Source organism: Mesitornis unicolor, unplaced genomic scaffold (genome assembly GCF_000695765.1).
Source record: "Mesitornis unicolor isolate BGI_N332 unplaced genomic scaffold, ASM69576v1 scaffold5702, whole genome shotgun sequence".
NCBI classification, from domain to species: Eukaryota; Metazoa; Chordata; class Aves; order Mesitornithiformes; family Mesitornithidae; genus Mesitornis; species Mesitornis unicolor.
The window spans coordinates 36,240-50,081 of record NW_010169747.1 but is presented as its reverse complement, the minus strand read 5'-3'; the positions used below and the strand labels follow the sequence as shown (position 1 = coordinate 50,081).

Sequence of the window (13,842 nt, the reverse complement as noted above, 5' to 3'; positions counted from 1 at the left end):
CCTGCTGTGTTTCAAGTAATAAACAGCAAAGAAAGTTTAAATTGAGACTTACCACGGAGCACCGTATATTCGGAATCCTTTAACTGTTACCTCTGAATCTTGTAAGTAAATACTATTTGTCAGGAGTGACTGAACATTGTCAAAGTCCTCTGGTTTCAATTTGGACACAGAGGGAAAGCGGTAGTAATCTTGTTTAACAAGGTCTGCCATGAATTCCTTATCAAATGTCAGTTCATGATTCCCAGCAATCACTATTTTATATTCATATGGTAGGTTTCCTGAAATAACAAAAAAGAGGACTTAATTAGCACATTTTCCTCCCACACCAGCATTGCCGGCACAATAAGTAGACAGCTAGCAGTGACAGAATGAAATACCCAAGATCTCTGTGTGTCTTCATGTTGAGCAGAATTATTATTACCACTTCTCTTCCATTGAATGAAATTGTGTTAAAATGCAAAGTAACGTCACACAAAGCAATGTCATAATAAAAAGTGTTAATCAAAACAAGCTGGTAGGCACCAGACCAGCTTCAAAGAAGGCCAACCACCACTGTTCCCCTGCTTTCAACTGATGACATATTGGTTTAGATGAGCCTAAGATGTGCCTCTCAGTCCTAATGCTTAATTCAGGGGGCTGGGTCAGTCAGCAGTCCCGACTCCTGCTCCACAGGAGTGACCTGCAGTGAGATACCTCGTGTCTGCATGGGTGGGTGGGCCAGAGGCTGCAGTATGCCTCACGAGTCGTGAGGGTACCAGGCGCCCCGTACTGAATTAGGCTGCTGGTGCTGTTGGTTTTTAAATTATCTGGATGAATTTGTATGGAATCCAAACCATTTAAGAAGTGGCTTTTACGCCCAGATTCAGCCTGTTCTCCAAGGTTCCAATTCACTTGCAACAGACCACAGTTTATGGTAGTACCTCATTTCTGTAAGAAGTACATGTTAGAAGAAACTATGAAACTCAAGGAAATAAAATATAAGGAAAAGAGATGTGGTTAACTCATTTATAGTATTATATTGTATATTAATTTATCTCTGACGAAGAGTGCAGGCTTGATCACCTCAAATTAGAGCAGCTATTTCAATTGTTTGGAACAAGGCGCAGATCAAGCCCACAGAGACAGATTTTCGGAGTTCAGAGGCAGATTTTCAAGCACTCTGTACCAACAACCAGTGCCGAACCTTCAAAATAAACATACTGGGTGCTGAGCTCCCTTAAAAATATGATGCCATACTGTGGTGTCTTCACAGAAGTTAGGTTCTTTTACAAAATGTGTCCCACTGTGACTTGTCAAAAATCAGACGTAAGTCTCCATCAAAGCTAACTTCTGCTGCATTCTCCATAAGCCTGATTTCCTAGTCTTATGGCAAATCATTCATTTTGGTGTTTATTCCAATAATTTAGAAAAGGTTGGTTTTGTGTTGTTGTTGTTTTGGTTTTGCTTTTCCTTAAAAGGCAGCAAAATCTATTTGGAAATCTATGGGTCCATCTTCCAGTTCTGGTACTCCCAACATCTGCACTGAGGAACACAGAAATGGATGCTATATATTTCTCATTAATACAGTTCTCCTAAATAGGTGTGGCTTTCCTAGTTTAAAACTTGTCTTTAAACTTTCAAAACTGTTTGGTTTTGTGTTTCTTTTTTGAAAAGTAAGTTTCAAAGCAAAGTTGTAAGTATTTACAACAAGATTAACTCTCTCCTAAATAAAGACTTACAAGGAACCAGTAAAAACCTTCTGGTTTTCAATATGTACGGAAACAAGAATCACACAAGATGCATAGATAAACATCACCTTTGCAAAATTAGTTAATTCTGGATAAAAAACCAAAAAGCTACAAATCCCTGAAGAAACCAAGCAGACATCTTCACAGACACCTCACATCTAAATAAAATGCAGATCATACATATTCATAGCTCTCTGTGGTGCTGCATTAGATTAAAAACTGGAAGAGATGCAATAAATGCTCCTCTGCAGGCTCATGCCTCACTCCTTTTCCTCTTCCCTCCCCTTTCCCATCTCTGCTGCATGCTGCTCTGCAATTCATTTTTATTTAAAAACTCAATGTGGCAGGTACCTACAATTCCTGTTCTCTGTGACTCCTGGGCACAAGGTAAAATTGCTATTTTCTCCTCTCTCAGGAAACATAAAAGATACCACTGGCATGAAATTTGATACACTTGTCATAACTATCAATCCCCTGAAACAAGCCAAATGTGATAAAATTCTCAGAGAAGTAGGTCGAAGAAGTTAAATTCAGGTTTCCGCCAAGTTACCAACATTCAGTTTTAGCAGAACAAACATCTCATCTTACTGGATAAACGTCCAAGTTTTACACTTTCTCCCATTTATTTTGATAGACTTGAAAATCAGCCCATTTTGGTGATATTATGACCAATTAAGTCTGGAAGTCAATTTCTGCTTGAAGTCAATGGGTTTTTTTATCTTGACACCTTGAAAAAGAGGACTTACTTTGAAGACAAGAGACACAAGAAGACAAACCAGTGGTGGCACCAGTGATTATTAAAACACATAAATGTTAACATTATGCATGTTATACAAGCACCTGCAATCAGTAGGGAAAACCAAACTGTGTTTACTGCAATTGGCAGCAAGACAGATGTTGATTTTACTGAGACCAAGGAGAGGCCCTGCTTGGCCAGTTTTTGAGAGCAAGGAAGGCCCGGGGGAGCCGGGGGGGCTTGGGAGAGAACAGCTCTCCCCAGTGCCATGGGCAGGCTCAGGACGTGGCCCCACCAATGAAACCTAAGGACCAACACCATGACTGAGGTGAAATGGGCTCTGGAAGAGAAACCCCTCAGGGACCAAAGTTCAGCACCATCTATGTGTAAGCTCTAGCTCAGCTGTACTGCACACCCGCAGCCTGCAAGCCAGCAATAACCGGTGTTGGCTGTGGATGTAATGGCTGCAGACCCAGGTCCCCCACCCAGCAATGATATGAGATGTGTTTCACTCCATATTCGTATAGACTTTGGTATTTACCACAGGATGGCACCAAGGTCTGACCAGGCTCCCCACCTAGTTGCCCAGCTTTATAACCAGTCACAATTTGCTCTTCTTCTCCGGAGCTGACTAGGGAGCTAGTGAGGAGCACCACCACTCATCAAAATGCAATCAAAAGCCAGGCCCAAGCACAGGCAAGCACAGCAAGGAGAAGTCTCATCCATTTCTTTCCTCTTCCCTGAGGAAAGACTATATAGCACTAATCACAGTAATAAATTACCTGCAATCACATTAGCTATTTATTCATTGCATTCAGGATTTCCCTTCCTGAAGGGCCCTGTGGCAGTGCACACCATTCATTCTCTTGGATACAATTTATGAAATATTTTGGCGTTTTCTTTTGGCAGTTTTGCCCTTTGTCTACAATCTGCTGACCTTCTGTGTTTAATATAGAAGCATAAACAGTCACATACAAAAATCTCCTATTCTATGGTATTTCAGTTTCATCTTGACCAGATTAATCTCTGCATATCTACATCTGTGCTGTCTGTACAGAGACGCTGTACCACAATACACAAATTGAAAGGCATTTCCTCATTTTCCTTCACTTAATTTTTGTTAGCCACATCTGGTCTTTATTAGTCTAATTTCCTAACTTAAATTTTCCATCATGCATCAGTAATATCATTCATTCTAATTTACACTGTGAATCTGGAAAACAAAAGAATTGCTTTCCAGACTAGGAAGAGTTTGACCTCTTTGCTGGGACGAGTGCTTTAGAAACCCCAGTTATCAACTCCTAGGGTAATAACTGAGTTGAAATTAAAAATACTTAAATGTTTAACAGATGAGATCAAAAGGCTAAGATTACAGCTACTAAAAACGATTAGGGCACCAAATCTGTAGTCACTTATACTGGAGTATTTGACATTCTACATATTTATGTGTATATACACACACAGAGTGTGCATGTGTGTACACACGTGTGTATCTTCAATATATATTATTTTGGCTAAGATGTTTTTCAACATCTGCCCTCAACAGTAGAAGCAAGGGCACAATGTAATAACTGATCAAGAAAATACTGCAATTAGAAAACTTGTTCTTTCTGTCAATATCACTCTTGCTCAAATAAAAGCAAATATAGTTAACTGTGAATACCTTGTAAAAATGGAATTATTTCTAGTAAATACATTAATCTGAGAGTCTCAGAAGATTTCTGTGACTTCTTATTTAACAATTCAACCCTCAAGCTACAGTCCTACGTACCTTTGTCCCACAAGCATTCATCTTCACTCTGTGCCACCGCCCCTCTTTGCCAACACAGGGATTTGGTGGCCACAGAGCATAGCTGAAAATTGACATGGCAAAAAAGAAATGAAGCTCTGTGAACACTGGTAAAGCAGGACTTCTTTTGCTGGCTGCAACCACTTCTATCGCTTTAAAGTGTTAGCTGAACAGACCAACTTTAAATACACCCATTATGTGGGACGAGGGTGTAAAAGGTGGAGTGTGCATGTGTATTGTTTTTTTTAACCTACCTATGTAGGTGTTCCAGTGGTTTTTTAAGTTCACCTTAAGTACTAGGGGTCCTTAATGTGTTGAACAACCATTCACGTTTTAATGGCGTGCTTCATACGAGCACAATTTAGTCACACAACCCAAGTTCTGTAGAGCTGCCAGACAGTAAAAAAAGTCTGACTGTCAATGACTGTTAACTGCTGAGTCCCTATAAAAATAGAAAATCACATTATTTTTTAACTACTGTTACCTACAAAACCCACAGGGAAGTAAGGGAATGAGAAATAATGTGATACTAGCTGTCTCTTTAGTGGTAGAAACCCGTATTTACACACAAATGCTATGCAAGCGCTTTTGATGCAAAGCTCTGAATATGCATACACATGTATTAACTATTCAAACCACACAACACTTTCATGAAATGTAAGGCATTTTCATGCCCATTTCATAGCCTCATAGACCCTTCGGCCATATGCTGAGAAATGGGCTGAGAAACTTTAAAGTACGAACTGTACAAGTGCAAATGAATTATCTTGAATATATGGTGTATCTTACATGCTTCAGAAGTGCAAAACTGGTCATGGAGCACTCCCCTATAACCAACCAAATACATGTCCAAAGATAAACACTGAAGGAGCAGATTTTGTGTCATTCCTATGGACTTCCAGTTCCCACAGCAGCACAGGTTGCTATCGGTTGTCTGGCCACAGCTGCCCACCGATGGGCAGCAGGCAAGGGCAGCCCGCAGACCCTGCTGCTGGGCAGCAGCTCTGCAACTCCTCACAGAGGTTACTCATGGAAAGCCCCCTGCATCTCAGGGCCATGGTTACTTTCTCTTCCCAGCATTTACAGCACAATCGCAACACACACAGGCCGCTTTCAGCTTTTCAAATGAAAAACAGAATATCTCAAAGGCTCTGATTTCTCCTTTGGCAGCAACAAATGAGTTAGACTGTATAAGTACAGTTATACTGACTTGAGCTTTCAAATTATAAGCTTAGATATAAAGAACTTACCAACAATCAACTGCAGGTACTGAGATCCAAAACAAAAAACTTCTAAGATGAGACTGATCAACTGACTGAAAATATTCTGGCTGTTTTAAGCAAACAGCCTTCTCAAAAAGTCCTCAATGAAATGGCTAAAACCAATGTCAACCAACATACTGGCTGAAAACATAACCTGTGTATTTCTATGCATTTCACCTCTCTATGTCTGTAGAAATCTACAGAATGAAAGAACGAAGAAAAAAAGCAGGCAAATAAAAGACAGAACATGCACAAGCCCAAAACATGCTTCTGAAGAAGTACAAAGAACTGAAGTAAAAGATTTCTCAAAATTTTCTTGATGTAAAGTATTCCAGCTTTTTAAATTATTATCGGTTCAGATGCTTCTTTTTTGTCCCTCCAAAAGAAAATTTTGAGGAAAAATCCAGGCAAAACACACACAGGGAACACAGCAAGAGGAGTAGATGAATTAAAGTTTAACTGTTTTGCCTTTATGCAAAAAAACCCATCAGACCACAGCACAGGGAGAAGCAAAGGCTGAGACCTTTGAATTCCTGTGATAAATCTAAAGCTTGTACATTAAAGCTCCCCTTTGTTGAAAATGCTGTTAGACACAACAAAACAGAAATGTTAGGTAAGTGCAAGCTCTGTCTCTGACCTTTCACTCTGTAACCGTCAGGCTTCATTAATTTTCACAAGGCCTGACAGCTCTAGCGTTAATACTCACACTTGCGGATCGAGCCACACAGCAGGTTCAGACTGCTACCTTCTCCTCTGAAACTCATGCATTAGGATTTCTTCCATGCTGGCAATGGAAAACCAAGTCTAAGAAACATTAAACACAAAAAACTACGTTACAATAATGCCACGGTTGAGTCATAAACCCATGAAAGCAAGGAAGTATTGAGTGAATCTTGCCTCAGCACCTCTAACTGAGCTCTGTCGTGCCAAGGTATCGCAGCAGATACGGTCCTTTCCAAGCGACCGCAGAGACAGGTGCTACTTAACCTATACAGGCACTCGGGAGAAGCTGGATACTGCAGAATCAGCGGTACCCAATACCAAGTGCCTCCACTCATTTTCTCTCCCATAGGTAAACGCAGTGAATTTCACACAAAATTGGGCCGCAACATCACCACATGCAGTACCCTACAACAGGGCCACATACTACTGCAGAACCTAGTTAACTAGGGGTTTGATTTAACGATGCTCTGCATTGGAAACAATTCCTTGCTTTTATGTATTTATGTCTCAACCATAACATTATTCTAATGTAACTGTTTGTGATTAATATCCTCCTCCTTTCCGTTAAAAGAAATAATGTAGCACAACAATCTTTTGTTTCGCTTCAGTGTTCCACAGCTTCCTTAGCGTTATTCTGGCATTACATGCGGCGGGTTTTGATCTCAAAGATGTTTTGAATTTCACTGGGCTACTGTTATTGAAACATTTTTTCTTGAAACATGTAAAGCTTCACTAAAGCTTTATCAATTAATACAACATTCATTTGTTTTGAAAGAGACAGAATCTGAAGTTTTTGTTTAGTCTAACCTCAAAACCAAAAAAAGCCTCCAGATATTGCAGCTCACGGCGCTGCCAGCTTTAGGTGTAAAAAGTCCCCCAAACTGACTTTAAAATTATGACATTTGAAACAGAAGGAGCACGGCTTTCTCTGCCTGCTAGTCCCTGGAAAGGCTTTTTCAAGCTTGTAATTATGTAACCTAAAACACAGCTTTCAAGAAAAAAAAACACATCTAATTTAAAATCAAAAAAGCTGACAGCTATGAAGTTTCCCTTTAAATTTAGCAAATTCTGAAACCACCACCTTGCCTGGAAATCACAATACCCTTTCTTTTTCCCTTTCATTTTAAAAAATGCTTCTTGCAGGAATAGTAGTTCCGGCTACCCTTCTCTTTCCCATAGCAAAGCTATACATAAAGGACGACCACGACTGCTTCGGTGCTGTGTGCACACTTTCAAAGAGATCGTTTAAGTGAAGTAGTGCTCACTTGGGAAAATACGTAATGTTTTCAGGCAAGAACACCTTTTGTCTGGCAGGGCTGAAGGGTGTTCCTCTGAACAGAATTACCCCGTATTTACACTCATAATGAGATTTGCATCTAATCCCCCTGTAGTTTAAGGTCTATAGTGCACGTATACTGCAAATACGCAGAAAAATGTTATCTTTAGTCCAACAGAATTTTACATTTTCTCTTGCGATCAAGATCTTAATATACCAGGGCTGGCAAGTTTCAGACCAATTTTAGCTCGGTGCAGTTTCGAATGGCTCAGATCTCGGACTCTGAATACCATGGCTGAGAATGAGAAAATAAACTCTGCTTTCACAGCACCACTGGGGCTAAGCAGAAATGTTCTCCTTGAACTTGATTTAAACTAAATTGAAATAGAACATTTTTTGGTTACTACTACATTAGGCTAGAATATAGAAATGAACCCTAATACTATCTAAATATAATAAGAAAAAGCCATCTCTATTTCAAAATTTTCAAAGCATTCTCTATAAATGCATCACAGATCAATCTACATGGTACTTTTGCCAATAAGCAAAACGAAATCACAGGTTCCAATTGGCTTAACTCATATTGGAAAGCGCGAAAGCAAATGCTAGAAAATGCAATTACTGCAAACAAACTCCATTTTCTCCACTCAGGTGGGAATTTCCAGGAACATTTTATTACCCTGAAATAATATTTCTAAAGGCATCAATACACAATTCTATTTTCTTTTTGGAGTCCCCCCACACTATATAACCTAATCCTCTATAAAGAAACTCACCAGATTTTGAAATAATATCTTGGTTGTTGGTATTACTTTGTGCATGCACGTACTGCATCAATTTAAACGATTTTTCTCCATGAATCTTAAAAATATAAAAACCAACAGTCACTGACACAAACAGATCTGGACCTACTTCCCATAACATACCCTTTGTCTCTGTAATTTACAATTCCAATTAAGTCCTTTTTTTCTAAAATAAATGAATAAAAGCCATCAAAAAGGAGGTCATCTTGAGAAACAATTATACAGAAAGTAATTAAGCTAATCATAATTATCACAGACAATGTCTTGGTATTTTCATGTACATGTATTTTCACACTGCAAAAGGCCAGCGAATGCTAAGGACAAGATTTTCCAGACACAGTAAAATCTTTATTTAAAAGAGAAACAAGTCTGGATATCAGTTCTTCACTACTTACTGAAGAAAATGAGAATTACGAACACAGGACCCAGACCTAGATTCTGCCCCAAAATTTTTATGCCTTATTAACAGGGACCTTTATGTGAGCAGCAGAACGAACTTCCTTTTCTGGACAGGACAGAAAAACACATCTGTCAGGATACTTCCAATATCCACCTATCTATCTTAAAATAAACAAATCCATCAGGAAACACATATAATCACCAAAAACATTCTCTTGTTTCTGTCCTCTGTGAACTTGTTCCCATTATTTGTTTTCTCATTTTTAGATGAGTCTTCGAGGCTTGCAATGCACTAAGGAGTAGGCAGACACCTCCCTCTGTCTTGCAGCCTGGTGAAGCCTCGTCAGCATTTCTGAAAAAAACCCTCCAAATGTCTCTTTTTTCCTGTATCCCAGTAAGATGATCAGAGCGTTTCTTATAAGATAAATCTCAAATACATGAACAAGAAACTTCTAACAAATATTTTAATTTTCTTTCTATAACACATAATTTCTCCACCTTTATACATGGAACTGAACTTCTTCCTTTCAAAACTGTGATTTTTGAGTACATTATTATGATTAGACTACAAAGCATAGTGGGACTCTCAGAGTTAACTGACTACCAAGACTAATGTAACACAGGTAAATTCCCATAATGATAAGGGAAAAAATTATAAGCAGGGACAACAAGAATAATCACAAGGAAAATAAACTGAAAGGAAGAAGAAGAAATAAGAGAACATATTTTTTTACATATCCCAAAGACTTTAAAAGCATGAACTGCCATCTAAAAGCAGGACATCAGCTTTTTAATAACTCTCAGAATGTAACATTCTCCAGCGTGCTAAAGCAATTAGCTGCTTTTGAAATTGTACTCTGTGATCACGTTTTGCGCTTTTACTTGTAAACATTTAAGTATAAAAAAGGAAGTTTGATAATCAAAGGTGGTTTTAAATATATTTTCAGTTGACGATGCTGATGTTTATTGGAAATTGTTTCTTCCTTTTCTAAGTTGGAAGAGGAGAAATCTAAAATCAGAATTAAATCCCACTTCTAGAAGCAACCCCATATCCATTTGACAGCGCTTTGTACTGTATTTCAGAACTACCTCCATGGCCCTTTCCTGTAATCTTTGAAGAGAAAGTAAACAGAGAACGCAGGACAGTCATCTAAAAATATTCAGGCAGGTCCTTATGAACCTCCAGCATTATATTCTGAATCCCACGTTTAAATTTATTATTCTAAATAAACGCAACCATTCCATTATAGTCTTTCAAGATGAACTTGGATACCAGGAATCTCCTGAGCCCTGTATGGAAATTCCTTTTAATAACCCAGCCCACAGAGAGGTTTCTCAGCTACTGAAGGAGACAATCAAATCACTCCAGCTGTATCAGGCTATTACAAGAGACTGAACTGCTCTTATGCAGGCTTTATTTTCCTGCCCATCTAGAATTGCTAGAGCAGAATGGCACACAGAATCAGTTACCCTCCTTGTAAGTTTTTGCATATATAGCAAACCCAAACTCTAAAAAAAAAAAAAAGCACGATAAAGTTCTAGAGTGGTAACTATGGGATATGGTGCCACTGATTTCTGAGTTCCAAATCTCACCCCTGCGAGTATTTCTTGCCATCTCCTCTCTTCTCCTGGCTTTGCAGAATTTCAATTACCAAATTATTTATGTTGCAGCATCCCAGGACTTCACGACAGACCATTCAGATTTAAGTTTTTTAAAAATCCAAGGTGCTGTTCTTTGAATTTCAGTGGGCAAATCTATATGCTGAAATAAGTCATAATTGTCCTTTCAAAAAAGAAAGCACAAAACAGATGAATAAAATATAGCATATGTAAGGTAAACTCCATTCTGCAATATAAAGAGTTTGAGTGCTTTATTTGTGATGGAAATCAAGTGAAACTCTTATCTTACCTATTCTTGTTACTGCAAGTACACAGGCCCTTTGATGCAGCTGTATTTGCTCCTTCATAAAGATAATATTAAGCACCTAACCTACAAAGGTAGTGAAATGTTTTTAAACCAAGTTAAATGGGTCTGTGAGATTTATGGTACTTGTATCTGTGCATTAGAAAACACAGTAACGTTTTCACAAGGTGCTGTAAAATCTGTATGATGCAGCATCTGCAGTTTCCTTTTGTGTACAAGAGTACACCAAGGATTCTGGTACATGAATAAATATTTCTCTGTAATTAAATGCTGTCATTAACTGTTGGGGCATGCAGCATTTGCAATTTTTCATCTCTTTTGCTTTCTGCAGATGTCTCTTGACTTACCCATTTTAACCAAAAAAAGAAAATGAAAAAACTGCCATAAAAAGGCATGATATGCAGACCTTAAGTTTTGCTGAATAAAGCGACAACGATATGCAGTTAATCAGAGCTGCTCAATAAGACAAAGCAGTAAGAGAACAGCTATTTCAGTCACTTACACAAAAGTAAAAATTTATTTCTTATTTATACTCCTTTCTGCTAAGGTTTTGCCCTTTCACCTCAAAGGCAAGCATCGTTGTTTTTACAGCTGGCTTCACGGAAGCATTTGTTTATGAATGGCTATATTGCTTCCACTATAGCCATGCACACATCCTCCCTAGCAACTCACTCAAATGCCAGGACCCATTGTAACAGGGACAGCCAGAGCAGTCAGTCACCAGAGCAGTGGCTCTTCCTTCCCTCTGTCTCCAGGGGCAGCCCGGGTGGCTGCCACAGCAGGGCATCCCCTCAGCCATCCTTGCTCAGGAAATCCCTCCTGGCCTTCAACGCTCCAGCTAATGGTACAAGATTGTAATTTACAACCAGAAGACTGCAAATGGTGAATTGCGTTCCCTACAGTGCTAGTCTGCAAATTACTTGGCATGCAGTTTTATGAGAGGACATTAGTCCAGGACCTTTACTCTCAGGACCACTGGTACTGCTACAACTGCATTATTGTATTCCCAGTGACCACCAAAGTTTGCAGCAGGGACAGAGGAGAGCAGGAGCAAAGAACTTCCCCACAACACTCAGGAGACATCTCACAGAAACAAAGGAAACCTCATGGTTGCCTTGCAGTTTTTCTTCTCTTTTTTCTGCTCTGCTCTCTCAGTAGCAAACGCAAATGCCAAATGCTGCTTAGGGAGTGAGGAGCCTTAAGAGTAATGTGTGAGGGAGAGCAGTTCAGGGAAAAGTAAGGAAATGTGGATAACTATTTGTCATTTGCAGCTCTTTTGAACTAAAACTCTCAAGTTTCTGTGGCTGTTCACATTAAAAAAAATATAACAGCATCATTCAGGAAAAAACATTCAGGAAAAAACGAGCTATTGCACTCTGATACCCAGCCCAGCCTGTAATAATAAAGATTCTGATTCATTAGAAAAGTTACACGTAATTCTGAGGTCTTTCCAGTTCACTTATCAAAAGTTACAGGAAATTCAAAGTTCAGAGTATTCCTGACCTCTCTTTTCTTGATTTTATTAACTTGGGAAGAAATGAAGCTCCAGAAAAAGCAGATGAATCTCCACTACTTTACATCCCTCTGCTCCCATTTGTCTCCCTCTTCTTTGTACCCTCCGTCCCTCCCCCAGTTTGATGTTAGTTTGTTCTTTTCTGCGCAGGCTTTGCATCTTCTTGCCTCTCTCCTTACATTGTTGTCCCCTGTTGTGCTGCTTTGTTCCTTCTCTACTAAATGTACCATCGATAGTAAGTGAGGGTTTGGTAACCTTCACCTCACAGCTGGAGTGCAGGAGGAGGAGAGACCAGAACGGCTCAGTGGAGTGAGGCACTGAAGTGCGCTGAGCCTCAAAGTGATCTCAAGTCCTGGGAAACTCAGTTCCCAAAGCTGCTGAAGGGCCACCAGGACATACATACATGAGCCAAACGCTGCGACCAGCCCAGCATCACAGGGCACGGCAGCAGAGCGGGTTCTCCCAGCCTCGCGCTGGGGTTTAGTGAGACATACCTGGTTTGTATGGTGGGGTTTTGGTAGCAGGTTAGGGGCTACAGGGTTGGCTCCTGTGAGAAACTGCTAGAAGCTTCCCTGGCTCCAAGTCAGACCTGCCTCTGGCCAAGGCCAAGCCAATCAGCAACGGTGGGAGCAATGACATATTTAAGACAGGAAAAAAACCTGCTGGGAGACCTGCAGCAGAGAGAGGAGTGAGATGTGAGAGAAACAACCACATAGACACCAAGGTCAGTGATGAGAGGAGGGGGAGGAGGAGGAGGTGCACAGAAGCAGATTCCCCTGCAGGCGGTGGTGAGGTGGCAGGCTGTCCTCCTGCAGCACATGGAGGCTAACTGCAACCCCCACTCCCCATCGCCCTGTGCCACTGCAGGGGAGGGGGCAGAGAAATCAGGAGTAAAGTTGGGCCCTGCTGGTGAGTCTTGCAACCACACTATCATGCTCCAGCTGACCATGCAGGACAAAGCAAGCCCAAATTCCTCTAGCTCTGGGAGAAAGGATTCTCTTCTCTTTTTTATCCCCACCAGTAGTACCAGATTGCCCATGAATATAACAGTCATCCTCTGAAATCAATATACTCCCTAAATACAGTCAATAAAGATTTCAAGCTCTTCTAACAGGCACAACAGAGGTGGATTAGAGAAGTGAAGTTGCACCAGTCTTTTTTTCACAGCCCTTTTGTGCCAAGACACATCATTCCCAATACATAAAATCCATGCAGAATTTGTCCAAGCTCAAATACTCAGCTTTAGCCCACTGAAACAAGAGGGTTAATTAACAAGCTATGCAGGGTAGCTATAGCTCGAAAGAAGCAACAATCTGTTTAACAAAAAGAAGTCAGTAATCCTTGGAACATTTATTAACCTTCTAGTATAGGTAATTACTGTAAGATAAAGGCTGCCAGTCTTGCAGTAACATAAATTGCTGCATGTTGCTTTTCTACAGCATAGTAATGTGAATAAATGCTAACATTTGATTTTTAAGCTTGATTCAAACCCCTCTCCCAATCCGCAATTTTTAGATCTTCACTCTCAGTGGCTGGCCACAAAAAAAATAATTTTATACAAGGCAAAAAAATGCAGGATGGCATTTCACTGAGATACTGTTTTGTAGCTGAGTTTAAGGTAATCTCACACATTTCCTAGTATGCAGAACTGAGGAAGGGGGGTGGGAAGCACAAAACCCAGCGATCATTC

General features: G+C 40.0%; 1 protein-coding gene across 1 annotated transcript in view; it reads right to left on the bottom strand.

Annotated features, from left to right (window-relative positions):
• Window positions 1-48: 48 nt before the first annotated feature.
• LOC104536741 (metallophosphoesterase MPPED2) overlaps window positions 49-13,842 on the bottom strand; it is a gene marked incomplete at its 5' end in the record, with an annotated part of 23,056 nt that continues 9,262 nt past the window's right edge. The window contains one exon of the mRNA XM_010179452.1: window positions 49-278. Within this exon, the coding sequence (XP_010177754.1) occupies window positions 49-278 (230 nt within the window). The remainder of the gene's footprint in view (window positions 279-13,842) is intronic.